The 14,157-nt window shown below is 43.9% G+C and overlaps 2 protein-coding genes across 2 annotated transcripts in view; one reads left to right on the forward strand and one right to left on the reverse strand.

The window, feature by feature from the left end:
- Nucleotides 1-769, forward strand: part of LOC115017487 (transient receptor potential cation channel subfamily V member 1-like) — an 8,016-nt gene extending 7,247 nt beyond the window's left edge. The window contains exons 14-15 of the mRNA XM_029445972.1: nucleotides 281-387; nucleotides 465-769. Coding sequence (XP_029301832.1) covers nucleotides 281-387; nucleotides 465-541 — 184 coding nt within the window. The 3' untranslated portion in view covers nucleotides 542-769. The remainder of the gene's footprint in view (nucleotides 1-280; nucleotides 388-464) is intronic.
- A 2,953-nt stretch (nucleotides 770-3,722) lies between these two features.
- LOC115017488 (protein FAM222B-like) lies at nucleotides 3,723-11,347 on the reverse strand. Its single transcript, XM_029445973.1, has 3 exons — nucleotides 11,181-11,347; nucleotides 8,770-8,897; nucleotides 3,723-7,681 (listed from the first exon to the last, which is right to left on the reverse strand). Exons 2-3 carry the CDS (start codon nucleotides 8,849-8,851, stop codon nucleotides 5,676-5,678), a joined length of 2,088 nt encoding a protein of 695 aa, XP_029301833.1. The 5' UTR covers nucleotides 8,852-8,897; nucleotides 11,181-11,347; the 3' UTR covers nucleotides 3,723-5,675.
- Nucleotides 11,348-14,157: the final 2,810 nt, after the last annotated feature.

The following is a 14,157-nucleotide window of genomic DNA, read 5'->3' on the forward strand; positions in this document are numbered from 1 at the left end:
AATTACATTTATGCTACTCAAAGCATTAATTTCCATCTTTCCAGAAAGATTGTCCTGATCAATCAAGATAATCCACAGACCTCACTGTGAATACAGTTGGTTCCAGTTGAACAGCAAAGTCAGTGGCGTGACCAGAGTAAAATAGTGTCAATGCTTTAAGCACCTCAACTTTGTGTTGTGGTGAGAAGAGAATGAATGCCACTATGTGTGTAATCTGTGAATTTGGGCGAAACGTAATATCAGTTTGTGTTTTCCACGTGATCTTTTTCTTCCACTTCAGGGTGGAGGAAATGAATTGGAGACAATGGAGGTCAGATGTTGGATACATCGGGGAGGAAGACCCTGGGGATTGTTTGATGCAGCTACAGCATCACAAGCCGACTCCTGGTAGGACGATACCCTTGGACTTGCTGTTTCTTACTGCTAAGATGTCACTAGTTCTGAGTTGCCATTTAATGTTTCAGGGAATCGGTGGAACCTGAATCCATTCTTGGACAAGATTCTTGTCAGACGTCAACGACAGCGCTCCAGCATACCCTAGTTCAGCAGAGCATCAACATCCAGAGCCCAATCCATTTTACCAGGGTTGAAAACCTAAACATTCAGATGAACATTTAATTTAAGAATGTATTTACAGCCAGATAATCAAATATAATCTATACTGTGTACCATTAACTACAGGGGATTAGTGTTTTGAACGTTAGTTTGTAAGCAGGTCATGTCTGTAGAATGTCTTATCTAATCAAGTTAATATTAACTAGGAGAGAAATATGATATGTACTTCATATAAACCATATTTATACGTACATAAAGACAGTCACTCGGAAAAGATTTGTGTTTGCAAACTTTATTTTGGTTAGGGGGAATGTTTGTGCAAGACATTTTATTCCTGAAGGTTAGGCAAAACTGGAATATCACATTTTCACAAAGTAGAGAAAGTAAGCCCCGCTCCACCACACGACACGTCTTTGAAAAACAAAGACAATCATATTAAAATCGGAGAAAAAAATAAAGAGAGAGTTGTTACATACCTGTGCCCCAATAAATATTGCCATCTGAGTCGACTAACATGAGCTACAATGTGCTTAAGTAGATTAGATCCATACAGTGCATATTGACATGTACTGTTAGCCAACATTTCTACAAGATGATATTGTGAAATGGAACCACCGAACATAAGAAGTTCAGGTTAGAACATCTGAATCTTGCTTTGCGAAAAAAACAAACAATTGGGGTGTACTGTGCACACAGGAACCACTCACTCTAGATTTTTTTCGTTCACATCTTTACACTTCTACTTCACAAGATTTTCTTTAACCGTCCAAATGAGGGCAGCAGCTCTCCTTTATGTCACACGGTTTTTGCTTATTACCGTTAAAACACAAGTTCCCAATACAAGCTTGCCAAGGCTTTTGGCCGGGGTGGTTACAGAGAAGGACGCTTGGTCACTTTGGTCAGTGAGTCAGCAGCAAACAGTTCACACATCCCGACAGTGTCGAGGAATCGTGGCAGACTTCAGGACTCCAGTCCATGACACAGTATCAGTAGTTACACTAAGTAGCTTGGTCCCCCATCAAAGATTAACTTTGTGCACATTTGTCAGTGTGCACATCTGTGTGCAAGTACCCAAGCTTAACAGACACACACACACATGCACCCAGTCACCCATTTCTCCATACTAAGCCCAGGGGAGGCACTTCATATGAAACTGTAGAACCTGACTATGTCGGGCTGTAACGAGGCAGTTCAAAAATAAAATAGGGCAGGACTGTCAAATTGTTTAGTGTTTAAAGTCAAAAGGGATAGTTTGGATGTTGTGTGAGGTACTTATCCATAGTCAGTGTATCTACCTACATGGTAAATGTATGTCCCCAGTTTGGTGAAACAGACAGGAGTGCCAGCACAGAGGCAACGCACTGCAGCAAAATGTATTCTAGCCACCCAATTGTTTTTAAATAAAATCTAAGTGTATGCTATATTTACCATCTTTTCACTGCTGTACCTTGCCCTCAGACGGCCTTTTGTGATGGGGAACTGAAGGCGTGATCCATGCTCTCTCCAAAGCCACCAGACTCTCGACAAAAACAGTCATTTTATCTCACACAACATGGAAATTGCTGGTCTACCGCTGCCTTGATCGGTTAGCCGTTTTGTGTCGTGTGCCTTTAGTGATTCGGAGATAGACCCTTAGAACGGCAGTGTCTCACTATAACACTAACTAACTAACTGATCGAGCCAGCGGTAGACCAGCAACTCCTGTGTTCTGCATTAGGGTAAAATTTCAGTTTGTCACAGGAGTGTGGCGGTTTTGAGCAGAGATGACCGCTTCAGTTCCCCATCAAAAAGTGTCGTCTGAAGACAAAGTGAAGCAGTGAAAATATAATATTAATTATATATACACTTTTTCAGAGGTGCCTTTTTTAGGAGGCTAAAATGCATTTTCCCGCTGCAGTATATTGCTTTGCTTCCATGCTGGTACTCCTGTTTCTCCAAACTGGGGGCGTGCCGACGGCCATCTGCTGGAGGTAATACCCTGACCATGGATAAGTACGTCACACACGTCACAACATCCAAACTCTGTTTTTAGAAACCTGTCTTTAGGCCACAGTGGGTCAAACTCATGGAAATCACTCTGCCACTCTGAATACTGGTCAGCTATCATATATTTGGAATAAAGAATAGACATTACCAAATTTACCAGCATTTAAGTGGTGGCAATTTCCACCCTACGCCCATCCCATAAAAAGTAACTTATTTTCGCTGATACAGCCCATACATCAATAACTATTCATACACACGCACACACAATTCATACTAGTGTGTGTTAAGATTAAAGTCAATAGCAGCTTTAAGGGGCAGGCACATCAAAAATGAGAGCCAGGAAACAAAACAAAAACAAACTGCCATCAAGTATGTAGACCAATATCCAGAAAAGCTACGGCTTGCATCTCAGCGGTCTTTCGCTGAAGATGGCAGATCATCTCGCCGTCTTTTCTCCCTTTTGACCTGGACTGTATTCTGACAACAATTCAGAGATGAAAAATGCTCGGCATTGTGGAAGAAAACAGATTAAAGCATGGATGCAAACCTCTTATTCGCCTCCGAGTGCAGACAATTCAGTTTACACTGTCTGCGTCAATGTGTCACCTATGGCACCTAATGTGAAAACACCTATGGCTTCAGGATGCAGTGGTCCAAAAACAATAAATTAAACTATATAAGGATAATTATTAAGTATAACAACTAAAACAGTCCAAATACTTAAAAATAACTGCTACAGCCCTGTTCTACATACCATTAATTCGGCTAAATGCTATTCATATTTTAAAGATCATCTTAAATCCTTGATGGGCAACATTTGAGACAGTAGGATGGTGATCTATCAACACGTATGAGTAGCATTATTACCTTAAGATTTCAAATCAAGGCATCATCACCCAGTCACACTGCATATACATATGAACACTGCCCAATGATCTGACAGTACAGATTTCAAATGAAACAAAGCTCAGAGAAAAACATAAATAACTCACAGTGAAGTATGGAAGCACGTTTCCACCAATGTGATGAAAACAAAGATCATTCAAGTCATGAGAAACTTTCTCAAAATAATGAAAAGATAGGTAGTGGACACGACAATTGGTAAGTTAAAATATGGAGAAAGTTCTCATTAATTTTGAGATATTAAGTCATTGTTTCGAGAAAGTTTTTCATTATTATGACAGGATTGGTTTTTATTCTTTTCATCACCAAGTTTAACTTTTTTTTTTTTTTTCTTTTTTTTTTTAAACTGGTGGAAACAGGCTTCCATAATGAAGCCGTAATTAAGTCGGGATCCTGGCAAAGGAAGTCAGTTAAGGTTCGTATTAGAGGATAACTACCATGACATTTAAGGCTTTTCCAGAAGGCTTGCGGCTAGCAGAGCAACATATGCCCATACAACATCAACCCGAAAAAGGACTAGAGGATATGGGTCCAGAGCTTCATGCTAGACACATCTAGCGAAACATAACCTGCATTAAATGTTCTTACTTTTTTTCTTTATAGGTAGCAGAAATACAACACAGGGTAAGGCCAGTGATTAGTAGATGAACGGCCCACCACAAGCAACACAGATAATGTCCACACCACATCAGTTCACTTGTATTACAGTAGTAAAGTGGTGAGGAAATGTGTTGGAGGATTTGAAGTACTTGCATGCTTGCAAGTGATCAATTCTCTTTTCACATACATACACCATTTTAATATTAATGGGATGCCATTCTGTTTCACATTAGCTATTGACAAATAGGGGCTAATGGAGTTTCTGCTCCTTTTGCCAAATGTTAGGCATAACATTTAAAAAAGTAATTTCTACAGTTCAAGTAGGACCATCTACAGAAACACGACAAAAACTGTAATAAAATAAGTACTTCAAAAGCAATTCATGAAATATTACACACAAGAGGGCACTTTAGACTTTCCAAGCATAAGAGAAACTAAATGGAGAACGCAACTAGTGATGGCTTTGTCTTATTTTTTTAAGAGTTCATCCCAAAATAAAACATACATAGGTTTGCCCTTACCTGTAGGGCTATTTATCAATCTAGATTGTTTTGTACGAGTTGCAGAGTCCTTCAATATAATGGAACTAGACGGCTTGTGGTGCTCAAAACGCCCAAAAAAAACAGCCATGTCCCTTTCCAGAAATCATGACTCTAGATAATCCAGAGACCTTGTGGTGCAGTTTCATATAGGGACTCTTTACCAAACTACATCCGCAAACCGTATCACAGCACAGAGGGAAGCGTGCATCTACTCGTGGATGAGAGGCTCGTACTCAACCCCCCCCCCCCCCATTCAGCCACCCAGCAACAATTTGGAAACTAACACCAAAACAATCTAGATTGATAAATAGCACTTAAGAGGAACATTATGTTTATTTGATTTTTGAGCTAACCGTCTCTCTAACAGTGATAGTTAGCCGTTTCTGCACACTGTGGTCACCCATGGAAACATGCACAAACTACGTGGACCCCTCACAGTGCAGCTCAGAAGCCATGTTGTCGTCCTGAAAGGAGTTGTGGCTCTCACCTATTAACAAGTGTACTACTCAACTATGGGGGAGAGCACCAGGGAGAAAAACCTCAGCAACAGTCTTAATAATTGCATATACATGTAACCTTCGTATTTAAATGGATCACACACACACACACACACACACACCTGTTAAGTGGATAAATAATTGCAAATAAAAACATTACACAAGGACATCCTAATTCTTGCCTTTGGGCAGGTGTAAGGCCACAAATGCTGAAAAAAGTCGAGTTGTTCCATGTCAACCTAGGAAAAGCACTGTGACAATCTTATGGCAAGCATATTCTCAGCTGCAAATTAATATTTTAAAAACACCATATATACATGAACAAAGAGCAGCACATCCATGCCAGTGATGAAAAGAGGAATTCTACTGTGGACAACAATCTCAAAAACCCTTCATCTGCAACAAAGGTACGACATGGCTTAAGACCTGAGGAATACTTTGAAACATCACAACCTGGTGGCTCTACAAATCAAGCTCTGAAGCTTTAACATTTAATTGATCACTTGCAAGATCTTAAAGAACAAACAACAGAAGCTGAAAGTAGCTGTTGAGAAAAACCCAAGAACACACCAAGGGGGGATAAGCGCACGCTTTAATGATAGCCTGGGTGATGAGCATGAGCACCCCCCCCATTGTTGGGATCCTGAACTTGGCCCATGGCTGACCTGTGCATCTTCTCCATCACATGATCCATGTTCTGCTCCTGAAAACTGGGCATCTGGAATTCCCCTCCTAAGAAATCCACATTCTGCATCAACTTGGACTGGCCGGGAGGACCCTCCTTCCCTGGCCTGTACTTTGCCCCTAGGATGCGGTCTGTGGAGGCAGCAGCCTGCCCTCCCTGGAAAGCCACTGGGAGGTCCTGAGGGCCGGATCCATTGTTACCTGCTGTAGCTGGCATGCTGCCCCACCGTGGCTGCATGTAGTGGCCATTAATATAAGGCATAGAACCTACTGGGCAGTTAACAGGGGATGAAGGTTGTGGTTTTTCTGCAGGGTGTTTTAGAGGAAAGGACTGTGCAGTGTTGGGTAGCTTGTGGGAATAGTTGAGGTTTCGAGAGGGGAAAGCACACTCAGTGGGAGGCTCCATCCTCGGGTTCTTGCAGGGATGGGCCCCCTCAGGGGGCTGCTGCATGTGGGCCATCTGATGCTGCGCCCAGGAGCGCTGCTGCTGCTGCAGCTGCAGCTGCTGTAGTTGGTGTAAATGTTGCTGCTGCAACTGCTGCTGTTGTTTCTGCTGATGTAAATGGTGCTGCAGCTGCTGATGCTGCTGCAGTTGTACCTTCTCTGGGTCTGCGTGAAAGGCAGGCATACTATTAGTAGCAGCTATATTGGGCTGTGAATGGAGAGCAGCATTGGGAGTGTGAGCTGTTACTTTGTCTTGGGGTCCCACCATGAGGCAGCTAGGCACAGAGCCCAGAGCCGGGTGGTGACAGGATACCCTTGAGCTGGCGTTGATCAGAAGGTTGCGGCTGATGGGGCTGGGGTTTGCGATCTGGCCCTCACAGACTGAGGTGGTGCCCATACCCGCCCGTGCCTGGCACAACTGGTTGATTTGGTGCACAATGCTGCTCAGGTCACTTGGCCGGTTCTGATGCAGGCTGGCTGCCATGGACAGTGGGATGGTGGAGGTAGATACAGTTACATTTGGTGGGGCATCTGCGTCAGGGAGCTTCCGGGGCCCGTATGCCCCCAGTGGGGGCTGCTGGAGGCTATTAGGCATGGTAGAAGGTCCTGTACCCACAGCTTGGGGAAGGGGCTGTGAGACAACCAGCCCCTGGTTGTGCTGCAGGCTCGGAAGCTGAGCTCCATCAGACATGTGCCGCTGATCCTGAGTCACTCCTTGTTGTGTAAGTAAAGCTTGCGGAGGAGCCGTCTGATGCTTTAGTGTCTGCAGATGAGAAAGATGCTGCTGTGGTACGACTGGTGGACAAGACTGGCTCTTCTGCTGCTGCTGCTGCTGCTGCGCCTGGGTGTGAGGCAGACCCTGCTGCCTCTGTATGCCTTGTGGATGAGTCAATCTTTGTTGTGAATTCTGAACCTGGGACAAACTCTGCTGACGCTGCATAGCTTGTGAATGAGCCATGTTCCTTTGCTGTAAAGCCTGTGGGTGAGGCATAGTTTGAGGCTGCTGTAAAGTCATTGGATGATTCATGCTTTGCTGTAGCGCCTGTGGGTGAACCATACCCTGCTTCTGGGCCGCAGGTTGAGACGGACCCTGTAGGTGAGGAGCAGGTTGAGGAAGATTTAAAGTGCTTTGAGCAGCGTACGGCCCACTTTGAGGGTTCATGACGACCTTCTGAAGCTGTCGGGCGCGGCTACTGTCTGACTCTTTGATGACGCCTTTGGCAGGCGCACGGAGGACAGCCAGCAGACCCCTACTGGAGCTGACCTGAGAGGGGTAGGGACTGTGGCGCTGGCTGGACGAGGATGTGTCAAGCCCGTTGACTGTGCGGCGAATGTGCTTCCTTTGAGGTACTTTGACACTGTTGGGGAAGATCTGAATCGTCAGAGGGTTGTTGGCAACTTTCTTAGCATACGCATCCAACTCTGCTGGGGTTGGATAGCTGGCAGATCTCATCTTCTGTGTAGTTTCCCCTGCAATGTGTGCAAGTTCAGACAACCAGAAACATCGAGCAAAGCACACTGACTGGGAGTTGACTAAAACTCACATCAATAGAGCTGGGCGATAGGACGTATAAATAATATCTCTATAAATGTTAGGCTATGCTGCGATATACGCTACATATATCTCAACAATATGCATCAAAATATTTTCATATTTTCTCTAAAATAACCGTTTGATTTAACCCTTTGATCGGCGTGATGATTCTACTAAACTAATCTCAATTTAGGGGGAACACAGCTCGTATGATGATTTAGCTGGAGTCCATATCAGAATGTCCTGATATTGTCTAAGTGACACTGAGACTCATTTTGAAGTCATATTGGTCTTTGGAAATGTATTAATTATTATTACATTTGACAGTAGTCTAAAAGTAGTCTACATTTGTCTTAATGTATTTATTTTTGTTTTAATTAATTATTAACAGACATACAAAATTGCTTATCAAGTTCACCAGAAGGTCACTTATTTTGAAGTCAGTTCTTACACTCTCTTACCGTAATACCGAGTATATACAGGGTTAGGTTACAAAACAACGTGGGGGCTAGAGTTTTCCTCACTGGAGGCTGGCATGTTCCACGGGTGATAGTCATTTACTACAGCCCACGTAGAACAAACTGCAATACATGGAGTATATTTGACCTATCGCCCACCACATCATAACACTATTTACTGACATGTTCTGTAAAAGTGCTCTATTAAGAGTTCTGTAGTCATTGAAGCTCGCATGGCATTTTATGAACCAGAAAAAAAGAACACTTCTCCTCCATTAACGTTTTGGATCATGCATGACGCATGGTGGCTGCATGGTGCCCGTAACAATAAACATTATTACATTGCTCTTGAATGTTTAAAAAAGGTTTTATGGGATCAGTAACGAGGACATAATGTTGCATAATCACACTTTCTTCTCCTGTTAATCTTAGATTGTGGATAAATGATACAGCAAACTTTTTAAAAATTGCAACATCATCATTGTCTGATTCCAAATGCTGACCAATGAGGAAATGACTCATTTAAATAGAAATATGACCACAACATGGTGGAAGAAAGCACTCACATTTCTGAAGTCCAGTGTTCATCTGCGTGCAAGAGAAAGATCTGATGGTAGGGTCACCTGATGCTGGCAGACAGGCCAGCATGTCACTCTTCCACTAATGCAGCATGGGACACCTTCTCCTCACCATACTTGGGAGAAACAGAGCAGGCACAAGTCAGCCGCTGACAGACAATTACGTTGGTGTGAAATGACATTGCTAGTGCCTATTTTCACATCCAGTACAGTTTGACCTTTTGCAACTGGGAGCTTTTAATAAACTGACATCATGGTTCCCTCATTGAACAAAACAGCACATAGTTGCAGAATGACGGGCAGGCTGCCAGCCATCCAGATATATCCTTCAAACTCAGAAAAAAACAAACACTAGAGCTGCAACGATTAGTCAGATCATCAGAAGAAAAGAAACAGATCACCTGTGAAAGTACTTTTTCATGCAAACATTATGCTAAATTATTGTTCTCAGCCTCTCAATTATAAAGATGTCCTGCTATTCCCATTTTATATCACATTAAAGTGAATATTTTTGGGTTTTGGACTGAGAAAACAAGTCATCACCTTTAACTTTGAGAAACTAGGGTGGACATTTTTCGGACATTTTACAGACCAAATGATTAATCAATTAATCTAGAAAACGATCAGCAGATTTATCGATAATGAAAAAAAAATCGCTAGTTGCGGCTTTAGCACACACATTTCCTCTGCCCAACATGTTTTTAATGGGCCATATAATGAAAAGCTGGATCCGCATCTAACGGAACGAGTGATGCATCGGCAAAATGATGTAGGAGTAAACCATAAGAATACAGAAATAGCGGTCAGACTTGAAGGTTAAGAGGGGCGGTCACTTCCTGGCCTAGGTTGAAATAAAAAACTGTATGCCAAAAACATTCAAAAAGGATAGGTCCACATTTTTGAAGTCGTTCTTAAAACAACACATATGTAAATGTGATTGAAACTTTTTGTTTCATTCCTCCTGTGCCTCCAAACTTTTAAAGGTCAATAAAATGTGAGCATATAAAAAAGGGGCCATTACAATCTCCTTGAAGATGACAAATATAGAGTGCCAGTCTGAGGTCTGCACCAATTTGCTGTATCGGAACTGATTCTGACCTGGAAAGGAACTCTTACGTGTTTTCTTCTGGCTTAGTCATACATCATTTTGCAGATTCATCACAGATTTACAGACAGTTTATGATTCACCATTAGCTCACTTCCACTGTTCAGATAGTTGACTGCCTTGTCATAGTGGTACAATCGTAATCATCTCTAAAGGGTTTTAGAATAAATGTATTGGTGAGGTAAATTACTGTCTGCGTTTGCGCGATCATATATTCAGTGAAACTCCTGGCTTTATTATTTGATCTAAATGCATTTGGCTGAAGGGAGAGTGCTTCTATGCTGACTTGGGTCTACCTTTTCACCACTAAAAAAATTAGTAGTAGCAATACTACAATGTAAAAGTACTGTGTTACAAGTAAAAGTCCTGCATTCAAAATCTTACTTAAGTAAAAGTACAAAAGCATTAGAATCTAAATCTACTTAAAATTCCAAAAGTAAAATGACTTATTATGCAAATTGGCCAATTTAAGAATAGATATAATATTAATGGATTCTAAATATTTATGCATTAATGTGTTAATCACTTAACTGTTGTAGATGGTAAAGGTGCATAATCTACAAGTTAATTTATGGTTTGTATTAATAATCTAAATCTGCAAAGTGAGTTAAGCAGTCATATAAATGTAGTGGATTAAAACAATATGTCCTCCGAGTTTAGAGTAGAAGTATAAAGTAGCAGAATACTCGAGGAAAGTACAAGTACCTCAGAATTGTACTTAAGTGCAGTATTTGTACTTGGCTACATGCCACTGCTTCTCATTCTGTGTGTCCCTGAGGGGGAGACTCTTCATTAATGCAGACTGGATAATGTGACCTTTTCTACAGAGGCAGGTCACACTTACCGTGTGGATCTAAGGCTTCGTCCTCAGCTAACGCCTCAATTAACTAGATGATTGAACGTGTCGGATCACATAGTTAGTACAATCTTATAGATAAAGTAGGTCAACTTTCACACAGCTGCTTTGTAGCTAGGTAACGTTAGCGATCTGTCTAGCAATCCAGCCCTAATCTGCTGTAATTTAAAACAGCTAACGTTAGCTAATATTAGTATCGATTTAATAAATGTAGCTGAACTATTTCAGCAAGCAAACATACACTGCGCTTACTGAAGGGGTACTTTCCCTTTAAGGAAATAAAAATGTACATCGTTGAATAGGTTGACGTTACCTCGAGTCACAATAAATAAGGAGCTTCTTTGTGCTTATTGTGACCAGGCCAGCTGGTTAGCAAACTTTAGCTTTTCATTGACGGAAAACACCGACGCGACCCGAATTAAAGAGCGTGATACTTACTCCTCGTGCATCTATGAATAAGGAAACTTCATTGTGTGGAGATACAACGTTGATATCGTTTTTTCAAAAAAATGAAGAGACCATCCCCGGTGTTGGATCTCCGTGCTGCTGCTGTCTGGCTACGGCAGCAACATTTGTCGGGCATGCGCAGAGAACGATCCAAGAGGACCCCCAGTTCTGCATTTAGGCATCAATGGTAAACTCCTGTCCTAATTCCAACGAATGGGATGTTTTCCGGATGTTTTCTAACTAAAGCCATGAAGTGCACATTCTCTTCTCTATATCCATGGAAGACGGACTCAGATCTACTAGCAATATCACTGTGTAAAAGACCCTGTCATTATTGCAATATATTATAGTACTTAAGTAAATGTACTAAATTACTTTCCTGCACCTGGTTTACACATCCGTCAACATATACACACACAATATATATATACATATATAATATATATATATATATATATATATATATATATATATACCACTCATAGGAAAAACCACTGGGGTGTCACACAGGTGGCAATGATGGTCAGGGACCTCGACGGACCAGACCCGGACAGCAGAGGCTGGCTCTGGGGACGTGGAACATCACCTCTCTGTGGGGCAAGGAGCCAGAACTAGTGCGGGAGGTGGAGCGCTACCAGTTGGATCTGGTGGGGCTTACATCTACGCACAGTCTTGGCTCTGGAACCGTACTCCTGGATAGGGGTTGGACTCTATTCTTCTCCAGAGTTGCCCAAGGTGTGAGGCGTAGGACGGGTGTGGGGATACGGCTGAGGACCGCTACGTTGGAGTTCACCCCGGTGGACGAGAGGGTCGCCTCCCTACGCCTTCGGGTTATGGGGGGAAAACTCTGACTGTTGTTTGTGTCTATGCCCCAAACCGCAGTTTGGAGTATTCGGCCTTCTTGGAGACCCTGAATGGAGGCTCCAGTAGGGGACTCCATAGTTTTGCTGGGAGATTTCAACGCACACATGGGAAACGATGGAGACACGTGGAGAGGCGTGATTGGCAGGAACGGCCTCCCTGATCTAAACCTGAACGGTCGTTTGTTGTTAGACTTCTGTGCTAGTCATGGAATGGCCATAACAAACACCATGTTCGAACATAAGGATGCTCATAAGTGTACATGGTACCAGAGCACCCTAGGCCAAAGGTCAATGATCGATTTTGTGATCGTATCATCTGATCTGAGGCCCCATGTTTTGGACACTCGGGTGAAGAGAGGCACGGAGCTGTCAACTGATCACCATCTGGTGGTGAGTTGGATCAAGGGGTGGGGGAAGACTCTGGACAGACCTGGTAAGCCCAAATGGGTAGTGCGGGTGAACTGGGAACGTCTGGAGGAAGCACCTGTCCTGGAGATCTTCAACTCACACCTCCGGCGGAGCTTTTCAGACATCCCTGTGGAGGTTGGGGGCATTGAACCTGAGTGGACGACGTTCAAAACCTTTATTGCTGAAGCTGCGGTTATGAGCTGTGGTCTCAATGTCTTAGGTGCCTCAAGGGGCGGTAACCCTCGAACACCGTGGTGGACCCCGGTGGTCAGGGAAACCGTCCGACTGAAGGAGTAGAAGGGCGTGGCAGAGGCAAAGCAGCGAGTGTGGGAGAAGTTCAGAGAAGCTATGGAGAAGGATTTTCAGTCGGCACCAAGGTGCTTTTGGAAAACCTCAGGAGGGGGAAGCGGGAACCATCCAAGCTGTGTACAGCAAGGGTGGGACCCTGCTGACTTCGACTGAGAAGGTTATCGGGCAGGTGGAAGGAGCACTTTGAGGAACTCCTGAATCCGACTGACATGCCCTCTATGGTAGAGTCAATCGTCAATTTCCCTGATGGAAGTCACTGAGGTAGTCAAACAACTCCACAGTGGCAAAGCCGCAGGTGTTGATGAGATCCGTCCAGAAATGCTGAATGCTTTGGGTGTTGAGGGGCTGTCTTGGTTGACACGCCTCGTCAACATTGCGTGGAAGTCTGGGACAGTGCCTAGGGGGTGGTAGACCTGGGTGGTGGTTCCCCTATTCAAAAAGGGGGACCAAAGAGTGTGTGTCAACTACAGGGGTATCACACTTCTCAGCCTCCCTGGTAAAGTCTACTCCAAGGTACTGGAAAGGAGGGTACAGCCGATAGTCGAACCTCTAATTGAAGAGGAACAATGCGGATTCCGTCCTGGTTGTGGAACAACGGACCAACTCTTCACTCTCGCAAGGATCTTGGACTACGCCCATCCGGTCTACATGTGTTTTTTGGATCTGGAGAAGGCGTATGACCAGGTCCCCCGGGTGATACTGTGGGAGGTGCTGCGGGAGTATGGGGTGAGGGGGTCACTTCTGAGGGCCATCCAATCCCTGTACGCCCAAAGCGAGAGTTGTGTCCGGATACTCGGCAGTAAGTCGGACTCGTTCCCAGTGAATGTTGGCCTCCGCCAGGGCTGCGCTTTGTCACCAATCCTGTTTGTAATTTTCATGGATAGGATATCGAGGCGTCGCCGTGGAGGAGAGGAGTTGCAGTTTGGTGGCCTGAGGATCTCATCGCTGCTCTTTGCAGATGAAGTGGTCCTTATGGCATCATCGGTCTGTGACCTTCAACAGTCACTGGATCGGTTCGCATGCCGAGTGTGAAGCGGTTGGGATGAGGATCAGCACCTCAACATCTGAGGCCATGGCTCTCAGCAGGAAACAGGTGGATTGCCTACTCTGGGTAGGGAATGAGCCCTTAACCCAAGTGAAGGAGTTCAAGTACCTTGGGGTCTTGTTCGCGAGTGAGGGGACGATGGAGCGAGAGATTGGCCGGAGAATCGGAGCAGCAGGGGCGGTACTGCAGTCACTTTACTGCATCGTTGTGACGAAAAGAGAGCTGAGCCAAAAGGCAAAGCTCTTGATCTACCGGTCGATCTTCGTTCCTACTGTCACCTATGGTCATGACCGAAAGAACGAGATCACGGGTACAAGCGGCCAAAATGGGTTTTCTCAGACGG

Source organism: Cottoperca gobio, chromosome 13, assembly GCF_900634415.1.
Source record: "Cottoperca gobio chromosome 13, fCotGob3.1, whole genome shotgun sequence".
Taxonomy (NCBI): domain Eukaryota; kingdom Metazoa; phylum Chordata; class Actinopteri; order Perciformes; family Bovichtidae; genus Cottoperca; species Cottoperca gobio.

What these genes read in the sequence shown, in the direction of transcription:
- LOC115017488 (XM_029445973.1), bottom strand. Translation starts at nt 8,851, where the DNA reads ATGCTGGCCTGTCTGCCAGCATCAGGTGACCCTACCATCAGATCTTTC. An exon ending in GAACACTGGACTTCAGAAAT is followed by an intron (nt 7,682 to 8,769) that starts GTGAGTGCTTTC and finishes CACACATTGCAG; the next exon opens with GGGAAACTACACAGAAGATG.